The sequence below is a fragment of the Aplidium turbinatum genome, chromosome 6 (assembly GCF_918807975.1).
Source record: "Aplidium turbinatum chromosome 6, kaAplTurb1.1, whole genome shotgun sequence".
In the NCBI taxonomy this organism is placed as follows: Eukaryota; Metazoa; Chordata; class Ascidiacea; order Aplousobranchia; family Polyclinidae; genus Aplidium; species Aplidium turbinatum.
The window spans coordinates 15,960,272-15,976,055 of record NC_137477.1 but is presented as its reverse complement, the minus strand read 5'-3'; the positions used below and the strand labels follow the sequence as shown (position 1 = coordinate 15,976,055).

Sequence of the window (15,784 nt, the reverse complement as noted above, 5' to 3'; positions counted from 1 at the left end):
AGTCTATGAATTTGTGAACTCACGTATTTAGCTTATGGAATATAGAGCGTTCTTAAAATTGCACACAAACTTCCAACAACAAGAACTTCTTGCCTAAACGCTCTGTGAAGAAACTTATCCAGCTTTACGTGCTTTTGACGAATTTTCTCCACACAGTTCAATAATAAAGCGTATCAGCGTAAACAGCGTTTGTGCAGTCGCATTTAGATTAAAAGTAACCTTGGCTTTATTTAAAGCTAGCCCAACTTAGCTGTGGATTATATTCGTACCAACCGTGCAGGTCATTATCAACATTCCATTGTTATTTTGAGTGAAAACTGAACGCTAGACCCTGTTCGCTCCAGCAAATTCAACGAAACATCACAGAAATTGTGTTTTTACGGCTTGTTTGTCTTAATGAAAATAAATCAACTAAAACTTTTTCTGGAAAAATTAACAAGATTACTCTACAAAACTTAATTAAACGAACATATTCATATTCCAAATAATACTTTTTGTATCACGTGACTGATTAGTTGTTCCTAGCAGTGGTGCCACTCCTAGTGTTTTTCCACTAGATCTAGTGTTTTTGGGTTGCATCTAGTGTTCTAGTGTTTTTTTTTCTATCTAGTGTTTTTTAGCGATTTAGCGCTATGTTGGTGTGCATAAGTTTGGACAGTGTTCAAAATAGCCCCACCTATTTTTTGTTTGGCTGCACCAATGTGTTTGTAGTGCTTTTCAAAGTGGACAGCGAGTTTTTTGTCTAGTTACACCCACCCAATGATAACCAAATTTGAGATATTTAGCATAAATACTTTAAAAAATACACACAAATGACTGTGAAAACTCTTTAAAATAGACTAAAGTAGGTAGCGTAGCCTACGAGCTTACATTTGATGAGTGTGGAGTTCTTAGACTACACTACTTCAGAGATGATTGTGAGTTATATTGCGTTTTTGACAATATATTTGCAAAGGCTAAATTAGGGGAAATTTTTGTTCGCCCCCCAAAATGTTTTACTCTCCTTCGGCTATGACTTCAGGGCTCTCACTTTCAAGGAAATTCAGTTCTACTTTGAAATTTTAAAGACTTTTAACACTCACTAACGCCATTGGCTGTCATTTTTGTACATTATGCATGTAAATGATTGTGTATTCATGATGCTAGTGTTTTTTTGTGAATCTAGTGTTTTTTTTAGTCAAATCTAGTACTTTTCCATGACAAGAGAGTGGCAACAGTGGTTCCTGGGAAGTTCAGTAGACAAGAACAGGTTTTTCTAACTTAATTGTTGCCTTCAATTTCACGAAGCAGTTGTTTTCTTTCATTTGCTTGATCACACTTTATCTTTATTTGTGTTAAGACTTTGTTGGTGCAATTATGACAACTGGATATTAGACTTTGGTGGTTAATAACAGGATTCAAAGCTGCTATAGAATTTTGAATTATTTTAAATGGAGATATCGAGTTGTTTACCAGACTTCCCAATATGCGTGATGTTTCGCATGACTAGACACAGAGGTAAGTTCTTGCTTTAAATGGCAGTGCGATGATTTCAATGCAGTTTAATAAGAGGCAGGGTTGCTGCAACTTTTAGGTTTATTTTGTTGCAAATTAGTCCTGGAACTGGAATAAGCTGATAACTTTGTGAAGGTTAGTTTTCTTCATTCAACAAAGACGCGTCTTTCTGATCAGCGAAACCACGATGACAACTTTCACGGCATGCGTCATCGCTTGAAGACAAGGCGTCTGCTTGGCTGCCCTGGGCGATTATTACCTCATAATTGCTTTTGTAATTAACGAAATTGATGTTTTTGGTGTTCGTTGCTTTTCCTGCTTTTTGATGTCATTTAAATGAAAATAAGTTACCTGAAGGTTCATTGCGAAAGGGTGACATTAATAGGTATTTCAACATTGTTTGAAATATAACGAGAGAGCAAAATGGTGCACGGCTTTACCCTGCAGGGTCGACCTACGTTAAGCGAAGACACGAAGGGTTGGATGACAACAATTGGTAGCAACTGGACTTTTGTGTTTTGACGTTGAAAATTTGACCTGTTAGCCTTTCACTTATGTTAGGCCAATATTGCAGTTATTGCTGATGTTGGTATTACTGTAAAGTAGTTCTGCGCCATAACGAATGTTTAGTGACATCGCTCATAACTTTGGTTAAAACCCGTTGTGCTGAAAAATACATGTGCTAATTAGATTTATGTTTGTGGGAGTGGTGGCTGACCAGATGACCGCTTATGGTCTTTCGCTGCCATCTTGATTACGCTATAATCTAACCAACAGCTGTAACTTACAGTGCATTGTTTTTAGTTTTCATTAACTGTGCTTGTTTGCGTGGCGCTATTGAAACAAAATAACTTGACTTCACTCTTTCTAAAAGGTTAAAACTCTCCAAATAATTTCCATCGGTAACAGAGTAGGTCTACATGTATCAAATATACATGTTCTCAACAAAATGCTTGTTCGTTTGGGCCAAGTCAATCTGGTGTGTAATGTATTCTATTTCTAGTAGTTTTTTTTTCCTCAACGCTATGTGAGTGACAAGTGACAACATGCTTCTTTGCATCTTCATGAGTTCACTTGACGAGGGTTGAACCGTTGAGCAAACAAACATAATAATTAATAACGCTCTTTGAGATTACGCGGCTGTGTCTTGGGTGCTAAGTCAACAAGACTATTGCTTGAAGGTTTAAGTATAATTGGCTTCCTCACTTGTCGTTAAGTAGCCTACTTAATAACTTGACTTAAACTTGGATGGTACCATAAGAAAGCAATCGATGAACTTCGTGATATAAATTTACTTCCAAAACACCTTTTGTTTTCGTCGTTTATTTGATAAAAAAAAGCTTCTCAAAAGAGTGAAAGTTATAAATTTCAAATTGCAGCACTGCAGCCGTGGTGTAGAGAAAACCCAGATAACTTTCCCGTGTTTCATATGTGTAAAATCATGTTTACAATTAGATTTCAGATGCGAAAGTGGTTATTTCTTTTATATTACCCCATGTCCCTGCTTGATACTACGTTGCCAGTTCAATTATCGTGATCACAAAAAACTACATGTATATTGTATTGTAGTTTACGTGCTGTAAATTCTGTAATACGTACATGGTACATAGTATATAATCAGTGGCGCCGGCAGGGGGGGGGAAGGCGGGGCAGCTGCCCCCCCAATGTTTTGGGCATCATCTTTTTTATTTTTTCTTCTTTTATTAATACATATTAATATATATTTTTTTAATATTTGGATCCCAACCTCAAGTTAGTCAACTCAAGTTGCAAGGGGGGGAGGTAAAAGCTCTCTCTTTAAATAAAGTATGGAAAACCTTGATGACTAAATTGTACAGTAGATTAAAAGATTTTCTACAGAAGCAAAGATATAGACTTTTTAAAGTTTTAACTAACGTCACATTGATGTAGAAAAATAACAACCTGTTAAAGTTTTGATACCTCACACTCCCATGACTTCTTCCGCGAGCATTTTGGCATTGGTTGCTTGCAGTGATTCTTTCACTTAAACAAAACGTTTTGTTTCAGCAGTTTTGAGTTGTTCGATTCTTAAGTTGTAAAGGAGACTCAATTTCTCCTATATTTATCATTTATGTTTCTTCTTTAATCTCAGCAGAATATAGAACTTGTAAAAGTTTTTCATCCATACGACGTCATGAATGAAATTATATCTCAAATCATGACGTGACATCATCTAAACATTTTACCGAATAATAAATTAACAAATTCGATCGTCAAAAGTGGTTTGGTGGTGGTAAAGGGTAAATATAACGTAATGAAAAAAATGTGATAAGGTTGGAAGACATTACGTCATGTATTTTCAATACAAATATGAAGTTTAAAATTTATTCTTTTGTTTATAGTCGTAATCCACCTTCAAAGCGGTACTACAAAGAACAATTTTCGATAAGGGGGGCATCAAGAATAAGTCGACATGACTTTTAACCCTTAGAAGGTTGGGCTCCTGGAGTCTTGCTCAGTTTGGGGAGGAGGGGCTGTCAATTCTTCTTATGCTTTAGGAGTGATATCTCTGTTATTTTGGCACGGTTTCAAAATTTGGGATTCACTTTGTAAAATTATTCACGCTGAGCATTTCCGAAAATTAAAACTATGTGAATTTTAGAACTGCTCATATACGTTGAAATGTTGAAGTCACTTTTGAGTGTAATTTGTAGCGTGAGTTTACACATTATTTTTTGGTAGAGTAATGAAGAACGTGCATAGTAATGTTGTGATTAATTTTTTTTACATTATTTTACATACAGCCAATGCCCTTCACGCTGTGAAACAGTTAGGATTAACGAGACATGGGCCAAATTAATTAGGCTACTTTCATCCAGCTGGTGGGAAAATGTTTCACAATAGAATATGAAATATTTCAGACGATGTGCTGAGAAATGCCTTGTATCTTCAATTTATAACCTTTATTCGCTCAAAATTTCAGCTCAATAGAGGTGAATAAAAGTCAAGAAATCTCGTAGTCGCAGCCTCAGTGGTTTTAGAGATACAACTGTTGATACAAAAAAGTTGAATTGACAGCCCCCCCCCCAACCTTCAAAGGGTTTGCATTGAGTAAACAGATCTATGCCTGGTTTACGTCAGCTCCGGGGATCAGTGAAATATAAGGTTGTCATCTTCAGTGCAACAAGACCATTGATTGGTTGGTTTAGTGAGGACTCGTAGTCCCATTGCTTTCATTTTGAGTGATCATTAGGGCAACCAAATTTTTGACCTAAAAACTTAAAATTTTGACTTTATAATTTACAAATTTTGACCTAATTTTGACCAATAACTTTCTGCGTTTGCAACCCAAATGCGAAATACAAAGCATGTTAGCAATCAAACCGTAAGGTAAGGATATCTTCTTTTTCTAATAAAATAAAATAAAAATGTGGAAGACTCAAGGACACCACAGCTAACGAACATGTAGGGCTGTAGGCCTAATGAAAATCACTCGAAAAACTGCAAAAAATAAATATGGACTGTCTTTAAATATTCCGAAATTACTGAGAGGGTTCTGCAGTATTATACTTCAACATCAAGTAATGTTTCACATTATAGCCTTTGAAATTCCTGTCTCTCGCCAAATTTTTTCTAAAATGGAGAAACTTCTCACTACTGATACAGAAGTTGCTAGGAAGTTCCTCAGCAGGCTATATAAATGTGGTGAAATATCATCTCGTCCCATTTTCCAATTTGGCAGGGCGAAACAAGATTATTACCACAGAAATTGCAACAAATGGATTATTACGTCAGAATAGCAACATAAATTGCAACAAAAAATCAGTATCTGTGTAGCTTTAATAAAATATCAATAGAGAGAAGAAAAACTACGTTAAAAGAAAATTTTGACCTAACCAAAAAATTTGACTTTTTTTTTACTTAATAACTTTGAAACCTCTCTTCGTGTCAACCTGAAATTTAGTTTCTGGACGTTTTATAAACTTTAAACAAGGCAGAAAAATTTTGACTTTATTGACTTTTGGTTGCCCTAGTGATCATACTGATTTTCAATTTATTCCTACAAGACGTTACGTAATGAAAAAATATATAACTAAGGTTGGAAGACATTACGTCATGTCTTTTCAATTCAAAATGAAGTTTAAAATTTATTCTTTTGTTCATAGTCGTAATCCTCCTTCAAAGCGGTATTACAAAGAACAATTTTTGATAAGGGGGGCATCAAGAATATGTTGACATGACTTTTAAGGTTTACGTCAGCTCCGGAGATCAGTAAAATATAAGGTTCTCATTATCGTGATTGTAAGCCGCGGAAAACTTTTTCTCTAAAAAACAGATTTCCGGGAAGCTAAACATTTTTTTCCAGCCCTGGTAGAAAACAAGAGAAATTAAATAATATACCACTGTCCTGCATGTCTTGCACCAGTGGCGTAGCCAAGGGAGGGGGGTTCGGGGGTTTCAACCTTTCAAATTGAATTTACGGATGTTAATACATTGTTTACAAGAAAGGTTGTAGCCTATGATGTAGTTTCTCGTCAAACTGTGCAAGGATGCAAGCCATCTGCAACTGCTGACATCGCTTGTTCGATCTAGATTAACATCTAAACAGCTATTCGTTATACAAAACTTGAATATATCAGAAATAGCCTAAAGTAACTTCATTGTCTCAAAGCTTTTTGTTTGACACTCATCAAGATGTATGACGTTGCATTTTCTAAACTTTGGGTTGACTTCAGAGCATAAAAGTTAGTGACTTACCGGAATAAGATCGTTTTTTGAATCAACCAAGGAGAAAATTGATAAATAATAAAACTGTAATAATCTGGCAAAAAAAAGCAATCAACCTATGTCTCCAAAACTAAGTTTGCCTAATTTTAAACGAAACTGCATTAAAAGAGCGAGTTTTTGCCAATACCAAACATTCAAATATCTCAGTCTGGAATTAGCAACAAGAAAACATAGAGACTTAGCTTTATTTTCGAAAAATGCCGAAGAAAACATGATCTTATCCTTTTGCTATGCCACCGGACAGCACCATTTTACAGAAATATTCATACCCACAATTTTGTTGAAAATGCTCTCAGAATGCACCAAACTGAAAGTAATTTTTCAAAATTTTCTGGGGGAGGCCCCCCAGACCCCCCGCCGCTAAGTGTCGCCTTCGGCGAACACGCCATCCGGCTTCGCCCGCCGGCTGTCAACACCCCCCCTTTCAAAATTTTTGACTATGCTACTGTCTTGCGCTGTCAATACTTTGCCCCCCCCCCAATGTTGAAGGTCTGGCGGCGCCACTGTTATAATATATTGTATATGTAATGTGTTACGATAAATAGTATATATATTCCATATAAATCGTAAAATATGCAAATTATGCATTATGCTTAAATGTATTCAATTTTTTTTTACTGTTTCTTTGATGTTGCTCTTGACCTCCCTGAGTTTTGAGCTAATATCAGAGTTGCTGACAGTGATCCTGTGGGATAATAATTATTCTGTAGAAACGCCACTTTGCTGCAATATTAAGGCAAGACATCTTATACCGAGTACAAGCTTGTTACGACAACGTATTGACATGGGCATTCTCTACAGGTTTGATTCGAGGAGCGAGTTATCGATCCCGATCTAAGTCACGCTACAACGCGTTGCACGAATACGACGATTTTTCTGATCAGTACGGCGCCGATTCTGACGACGAACCTCCAGCAATCTATAGTGCGCTGCGCGACGAAATTTCGCCAATTCACTTCGCGACTGTAGCGACGACGATGACGCGAGATGTCCCGGGCCAGGACGGAGACCGATTGAAGTTATCGTCAGGCAGGAGTGATGGAGGCGATTCGCCTATGACATCATCCGCTGAAGAAGGTGAAAGACCCTTAGATGGCGACAAATTAGGTGAGAGTTTTGATTCAAAAACGAGAAAGTGACCGGATCTATCACTTTATCAACAATGTTAATACTGTGAATAGTGTTGCCACATTCTGCTTTACAGCTTTAATATGGTGCCTCGTCTATAACACTGCCCAACAACTAATAAAAAGATATTTTAGCTGCGTTTAGTTAATTTCAGCTAATTTGTGATCGCTGATTTCGAAAATACCGTCAGTTTTTGTCTATTAGATGTAGTTTTCTAGTTGCGGTAATTCCACTGCATGAGTGAACTTATGCATAAATGCTCACGTGAAATCTATTGAAGAATCAAGTATATTGTCAAAAAACAAATCAACTTCAGCAAGTCAACAAAGAAATGTAAAAACGTACACACAAACATTGAATTAATGGGTGTGGTAGCTTCTCTTTAATCTTCAGCTTGCTTAAGTGTCTGCCACAAACTTGCGCTTAAGAGATCTGCGACTGCGAGAGTGAACCGCAAAAGCGTCATCGCGTTTAATGGACCAGCAATCGTCAGCTAGCATGGTAGCATCCCATCTCCCTTGATATCTGATTTCCATCTCACTAATGTCTTGATGAAATCGCTCCCCTTGTTCGTCACTCAAATAGCCAAGATTTTCAGGAAAGTAGTCTAGATGACTGCGCAGAAAATGAAGTTTGATGCTTATGTTAACACCAATATCCTGGAGTCTTTTGATTAAGTTAGACACGAGCTCTTTTTAATTGGATGCCTTTTTATTTCCCAAAAAAATCTTAACCCTTTCACAACAGCATCCCAGGCACTCAGTTGTCAGTTCTTTTTCATTCATGGAAGATGGGAAGTTTGGATCATTGATGAATTATCTGATTTGGGGCCCTTCAAGTATGCAAGGTTTTAACTTCTCAATTGTTAATCCTCAAAATTTTGTGCAAATATATCTGAAACAATTTCCATCTTTATCGAGTGCTTTTACAAATTGCTTCATGATACCCAGCTTAATATGAAGAGGAGGTAGAACAATTTTTGATCGTTCCACCAGAGAATGAGCTTGAACATTTTTCTCACCAGGAATCATTTCACTTCTCATAAGCCAATGTTTCCTTTTCCAATGCTGATCTCTTGCCCTGCTGTCCCACAAACAGAGAAAACAAATAAACTTTGTGAAGGATTACCTTGCATTCCAAGCAGAAATCCAACCATTTTGAAATCAAGGCAAATGATCCAATTGTATTCATAGTATGAAATTTTTTCCAACACAAATTTGACTTGGTTGTACTTTTCTTTGAGAGTTGTTGAATATCCCTGTGGTACAGATCCATAAACATTTCCTATCTTGAGGATTGTATTCTTCTACACCAAGCTTTTTAAGAAGACAAAAAGTGATTACCTGGTTACAACATTGAGTCTTGAAACCAGTAACTCAGAAGATTCCTATGATAAATTTAAATTCCTCACCAAGTCATTGAGTTCTCTCTGAGAGAAAAGTTGACGTGAAATATCAGGAAATTCGATTTCAGCAAGGGTGGAATCGCTTTTAGTGGAAGCTTGCTCGTCTTCGCTGTCAGGAAGTAAATCCAATTGTGTCAACCCTTCAAAAACAGGAACAGAAAGTTCTTCACTGTGTAGCACTGGCCGGATTGCTGAAGCTAGGTTTGGATATTGCAAGGAAGTCCTATTTTTCCTGTTTATGCCTTTTGTGGTTAATGCACAAAAATAGCAGTCGCTATTATGAAATGTTTTATTGTTGTATTTAAACCAGAAGAAACAAATTAAAATAGTTCATATAACTCAACAGGTACAGGTAATGAACACTCCAAATAGAAAGCATGTACTGACAAAACTTGATGAAGATTCGAGAGCTAGCTAGCCAACACCTGCCCTGAAGTAAAGCTTGAATGAAGTCCTTCTCAAATGAAACCACTTCTCAATTTTACTTTCTCATACTTTTACAAGTATCCACTTTCAGAGCAATCATTTCACATCCAGCAGTAGTACTGTACTACTGTTACCACAGTTAAGAACACTGATGGATGGAAGATGACAACCATCAAACAAATTTCTGAAAAAAGCACCGTTATGCTGTCTTGATTTGTACCTACTAGCATTTAACACAGAAAACAATTGTCTTGGCATTGTCTGTTTTCATTGTTTGTTTTAGAATGAATCACAAGAGTAATAATAAAGGTTGTAATCCCATAATGACAGCATTAAAACGTATTGTGTTTGTGCTACTTTGTAGGGAAATTTCAAAAAAGTCACAGTCACTGAAAAAGTTGACTGGATGGAGAAAAACTGATTGTATTTTCAGAATCAGAGCCCCAAAGTTATTCTAAATCAGTTCAAAAGCTGCCGGCACCAAAAGTTGTGTTGGCCAGTGTAATCAATACTTGCTTGTAGCCGCTGTTCATAAAGATAGCGCTAAACAAATCTTTCAACAACTCAGTGGTAATATTTGGGCAATGGTTTTTGGCATGTTTTTTTTACGGTTGATTCTTGTGGCCAAATTCTGATGCTACAACAAAGCGTTTTGTACTACAACTACAGTATAAATGTGTTGGTGATTTCTGGTCGATTCATAAACGTGATGACTTATTTTACGTCAGGTGATGTTGTCGATGGCCGATTGAGGTCATCATTCTACGACAACAAGCCTAACAGTCGTCTACCGTCCGACGCTAGCCTCCCAGATCTCGACGCCATCAGACTCACCGTTGCCGCTGTGACATCAAGCAGAAGTAAGTGATGCCATCGACTATCTTGTTGCTTTTTATGTGCGACATAAATTTTTAAGGAAGGTAATAAAAATCCCTGTCACGTGGTAGCTCTGTGGTTCAGTTCTATACGTTACATCCTGTTTGGTCGATGGGTCACTTAAATATAACATGGTCAATAGTTTGTTCTTCTGCGCCGCATTCGCATGCCGCTGAGAGAGCCAAACCTTGTTTGTACATGCTGGTGTGAAAGCACCCGATTCTTGTTCCTAGTCGATTGAGCTTGACCAAGTTTGTCAAGACAGCTTCAGTTATATGAGACGCGTTACCTGGGGATGTATGAAATCGTGCAGTATGGTGTCGGTAGTACACAACTTCGTGTTCCAGATATGTTTCATCTTGAGCACTGTCCGTGTCGTCACACCACAGCTAGCACGTCACTGAAAGACTTAATGTGGCTTGATATAGAATGTGATACGAGGCAATGCATTGAGCTCCACGTGTAAGATTGCTCCTTGTCGTCGAAGCTTTGGTTTGCCTCTTCAGTAACTTCCGTCGTTTTCTTCTGTGCTGTCGAAATAACGTATTTTTAAGTTTACCTTGCTCTTGTTAACTCAGGCAGTGGGTCCAGTGTCTCACCCACGTCAGAAGGAACCCCGTCCGGTTTGGGGAAAAACAAGGATGAATGGGCACAAATAGCAGACGTCATTTCCGGATTAGGAGGAGGTCATAACAAAGGTTCCGTTTACGCCAAGGAATTCCAGGAAACATTTTGGCAAATTATGACAGGTATGTTTTTATTGATCTGACATTGGTAGTTGATAGGGGGGCTACGACACGGGCCCTGGTAGTTGATGTTGCCTGGTAGTTGATAGGGGGCTACGACACGACACGAGTGGGGCTACGACACGGGCCATGTTGCATGTATCTGTGGCACCGAGCCCCAAACAGCGGACCACCTTCTTGTTTGCCCTCGGCTTGCCACCCGGTGCAGTAGGTGGGACCTGTCAGAGTATAACTCCGTTGCGGAAGAATGTGTCAATCTGTGGTGTATCAATGAACTTTAGAAGACTCGATAGAAGAAGAAGATTGGTAGTTGATTTGATTTTAGATTGTGGTTAATTTTATGGCCTGTGTAGTTCAATTGTGAGATGTCGCGCTGTAATTGTTCAAGCTTTAACCTGGCTTGTAGTGTTAGATTGTGTTGGTTTGTACCCGACACAAGTCACGTGAATAACCCTGAAGTAAGTTCATCTCACAAGGTCAAACGTTGGTCGTTTAGGTTCAAGTCTTCCTCGTCAAATCAGCACTTGGCTGTCGGAACTAGGACTTCCCCAGTACGAATCAGTTCTCATCGGAAACGGATTTGATGACGTTGACTTTCTTGCGGATGATGTATTAGAAGAACGTGACCTCATCGACATGAACGTCTCTGATTCAAGCCATCGTCGAAGAATTCTTGAATCCGCCCAAAATCTTCCAAAACTTACCAGAGTTTCTCCCTTCGACGCTGCTTCCTCCTCGTTGAGTGTGGAGCAGTGGCTCACGTCTCTTCACCTTCCCCGACACGTGGCCACGTTTGAATCCGAAGGTTACCACACGATGCCACAAGTGCGTGGTCTGACGGAGCAGCGAATTGCTAAGGTTAGTCCCGGATATGGCGGTGGACTGGTGATCTACAAACAAAATAATAGTAACATTGATTTTTATGTAGATGTTTTATTTTTTGCAGCTTTTTACAAAAAGAGGCTACGCCAAACGCGTTATCATGTCTCTCCAGTCACCGCCTGTCCGATCCCCGCGAAAACCATCATCACCTCAGGTCAGCCATTTTTGCTTGTGAATTAGTAGCGCACTTGGGCGGAAATGACGTAGCAACTGTACGCGAACTGAATGCTCTGCTGTGTTTAGTTGCGTATGCGACAGCAACGAGCACACAGTAAGCGTATGGCTTATGTGATTAAGTTATTCAACAGTAATTGAAAGTATCAACTGCAGTTCTATAGTGATAGTGATAATAGATATTAATTTATTGATCGACAGAGGTTGGAAAACAGGTTTTCGTGGCAATGCATATATTTCGCTGTAATTTTGATTTAAACAGACTCTGCTGTGGCTGCTTTTTGGATAGGGAGTACTTAGCTTGAAAGTAGATACAAACTTTCTCGTTGACCAAGGATCGGATTAGTGTTAGTTTGAAGGGGACGCATAGCAGAGGTTTTTATCGGTGGGTGAAGTGAACCTTCAAAAGGTAATTGCACCCAACGACCTAATTTGTTAGAAGAGATTGCAGAGATGGAAGTGTTTCTGCATACCATCAGTAAATGTACTCAGAAGCACACTATATTTTACAGTGATAACTAGGTATTTGTCTAAAAATTGAAGGTAACCTTGGCCCTTTGGTTCCCCCAATTCCAACTCACTTTGTTCCCCCGGCTACAACTCACTGACCTAAGGCACTGTATCATTGTGTGATTTCACAGTCAATAGTTTTGTTTAATAAAAAGCTATCTCATTACAGGTTAAGTCTAGTCCTCCATTGTCGCGAAGTCCATTGCTGGAAAGCGTAAACTTCTTCAAAGATTATAATAATATAGTAAACTCGAAAACTCCACAAAATGATACGCCGAATTCTGGAACTGTAAGCAGCGCATCCAGCAGCAACATCGAGTCGACATTGCAGCATTCCCCCAAAGACAAACCTTCGAATTCCCGCCGATTATCTTCCAATCATACCGAAGTTAGTGTACCACGACAACGTCGTAGTTCGAGTCGAAGTTGTGTGTCCGGCAACGAACGACGAGCCGAGACGCCCTCAACGAAGGAGTCGACACCGAAGTCAACTCGTCATCTTAGTGAACTATCCGTTTTCATTGACAACACATCGTCGGTGAAAAGTCAGCAGAAGTTGTCATCTCTGCAAGACAAAGAAAGTCGAAAAATGGTGAGGAAACCCTGGTTTGAAGAACCTACTTTTATGACGATTTTATTTGTTTTGCAACTATTTTTATTCCAACGGCTGGTACCACAGTGTGTTGAATATATTATGCTCACAGAGTTCCACTGCGCCACCAGTGACGAATTTACCAGATAATCAACGTGCTACTTTCCTCGCCTCATTATCAGATGGAGGTGACGGGCCAGGCCTCAACCTTCGTCCTCCAAATGAGACCACGCGAGAGGTTTCAGTTAGTGCTTGGCGCCACCCACCGGAAGTCCTCATCAATAGTTGCTGCAACTATCAAGCTTACGTGAGTATCGTTTATATTTTGAGGGATGGGCACGCGCGATTTATGGCGATAATATGCAACTTGCAACCTCAACTGCGGTAGTTTGTGGCGACTGGATGAAGATGTGTCACATTTACAAATTGTCTCAATCCGACGTTCGTTTTATTTTATTACTCTTTAATAAAATGTTAATTTTCCCAGCGAAGATGTGGAACATTGTTCAGGGTTGTTTACCTAAACCTGTTCACTTGGAATCGCTCAATGTTAAAAATCTTCAGCATGTTTTCGGTCATCGGCATATACTTAAGTTTGTTTCGGTTGTTCAAGATGTTTTTGACAAAGTCTTACACGTAAAAATGAAGTCGACATTTTGTTTTATTAAAATTTATTTGTGCAAGAGCTTATTTCTAGTTTATTTTGTGAGCTTTTAAACGTTATTAAACATTGCTAGTATTCTGTTTGATAGCCTACGGTTTTTACACTTTTTAGGAAAGTTTTCCTATTAGAAATTTTACAAGGTTGATCCATTATTAAAATGAAAACGCGTTATTGTGCTGACAGTCTTTCATTTTCTGAATAAATGAATTTAAAATTGTTATTGGTTTGTCATACCTAAGTAATTGTTACGCAATTAAATAAAGAATTTTTCAACTTGTCAAAAACGGAATGCGGAGAATTTTTCGTAAATTTTTATAAGTTGCCTTTTCTGAAAGATTTTATTCAAATTCAAGTTGGTAAAACTTTTGAAGGAAGTACGATACATTCTTCGAAGCAATTATGGTACTATTTATGTGATCTTTATGGCTATTTTGAATCGATTTACACTTTTTTTTTTGCTTTAACGTGATATGAATAAACTTTGTTAGACCCAAATCAATTGAAAATATAGCCCTGCCGATCATATAAAACCAATGATTGTATCCTTCATTTTTCAAATCAGTTTCCTAAGTGCAGTGTGCTGTGTGCCCTTCCCCACAGTAACCCGATTTATTTTTGGTATTTCCCTGTATAATTGTACATCACCATGAAGCATGGTGCTTCATTGCGGTAATGACTCGATGTGTACAATCCACAGTACCTTGGATCCATGCTTATACCGGAGTTGAAAGGAGTCGAATCTACAATGGAAGCATGTGCGAAGATGCGACGATCCACCGACGCCATGAAGAAGATTCCCACCATCACCTTATCGGTCAATTATAGAGGGGTGAAGTTCATCGATTTCAAGTCTAAGGTCAGTATTTCGTATACGACTGCGCGAGTTTGACCCCCCCCCCCCCGTCAGAAGCCTATTCACTAAACTCGTATTGTCAGAAGCATTAGCTGAGTTTTTCATTTTTCGTCACCCATAGTTACTATGAATACATGCACTACATCAGTCAGATAATAGGTGGAAGCGTTAAAACACCAACGTTATAATGTGCTCAAGAATAAAGTAAGATACTAAACAAGGAATGCGCACGATTGCGTAAATCGAAAAAGTAAAATAAAGGAATAAAATGAATTGCTTCTACATGGCAGTTGTATACGTTGAGATTTCAACCATCGTTGCTTGATGATGGTATCGGAGCGGACCGTTCACTGGACAGTTATGTTACTTTTGTCTAAAGAATAAATTGCTTGCTTTCTTCGTGCAGTTCCTTCGCAGCGAAAACTATGACGTATTAATGTTGTGCTGTGACTTTCAGCATGAACTCGCCGAGCACGAAATACAAAATATTTCTTTTGCTTCACAAGACGCTGATGATCTAGCCACGTTTGCTTACATCACACATGACGTCAGAACTGGTCACCATTATTGCCACGTATTTCGCGTCACAACAATGGTGAGTTGATTTCGCAGTATGTGCGCCGACGCAATCTTATGTGCAAAAAACGAAAATTTATGTTTTCGTCTTGTTGCAGGACATGGCTTATGAGGTCATTCTTACTTTGGGTCAGGCTTTCGAAGTCGCTTACCAGCTCATACTCAAAGACAATGCTTTGAAGGAGTCCACATGAGTTTCGTTGCATTCTCGTCATGTTATTGACGTCGTGTTCCATGACGTTACTGCCAGTATTGGTATAATGCATTCCACAAACGCAATAATGACGTCACAATTTATTTATTGTTTTTTTTCTTTTATTCGCTGAATACATCACCAACAAACACTTATTTTGTTCTCTTTTGGCATAGGTAGTTGTCTTTGCTGCAGGCGAATAAAAACCTTTGGAGTTTGTCTGCTCTAGGCTAATCCTAGATCGCCATTAGTCAGTGGTGGATCTATACAAAAAAACTGTGGCATCTTATTCTAGTTTGTCAAAGTACATATTGTTCAAGCATGGCTATCTCCTGGAAATTCTGACGATTAGCGTATTTACTTGTTGAATAGCTGTTGGGGCTCCCAATGTTTCTTCTCATGACCTACATTTTATATTTCAGCATGCTCATCAAAACAGTATTATAGAAGTTGGGTGTAAAGCCAGAGTTTCCCCTCTGCATGATACCAGGTCGGGCATCTTAAAAACAGATCTGA

At 38.5% G+C, this 15,784-nt stretch overlaps 1 protein-coding gene across 1 annotated transcript in view; it reads left to right on the top strand.

Moving 5' to 3' along the window:
- The window catches only part of LOC145771510 (uncharacterized), a 38,498-nt gene extending 23,081 nt beyond the window's left edge, over positions 1 to 15,417 (top strand). Inside the window, exons 17-26 of the mRNA XM_082583205.1 lie at positions 7,045 to 7,350; positions 9,931 to 10,062; positions 10,657 to 10,827; positions 11,321 to 11,682; positions 11,771 to 11,860; positions 12,560 to 12,982; positions 13,095 to 13,289; positions 14,344 to 14,502; positions 14,957 to 15,094; positions 15,174 to 15,417. Of these exons, the coding sequence (XP_082439331.1) occupies positions 7,045 to 7,350; positions 9,931 to 10,062; positions 10,657 to 10,827; positions 11,321 to 11,682; positions 11,771 to 11,860; positions 12,560 to 12,982; positions 13,095 to 13,289; positions 14,344 to 14,502; positions 14,957 to 15,094; positions 15,174 to 15,269 (2,072 nt within the window). The 3' untranslated portion in view covers positions 15,270 to 15,417. The remainder of the gene's footprint in view (positions 1 to 7,044; positions 7,351 to 9,930; positions 10,063 to 10,656; positions 10,828 to 11,320; positions 11,683 to 11,770; positions 11,861 to 12,559; positions 12,983 to 13,094; positions 13,290 to 14,343; positions 14,503 to 14,956; positions 15,095 to 15,173) is intronic.
- The last annotated feature ends 367 nt before the right edge of the window (positions 15,418 to 15,784 follow it).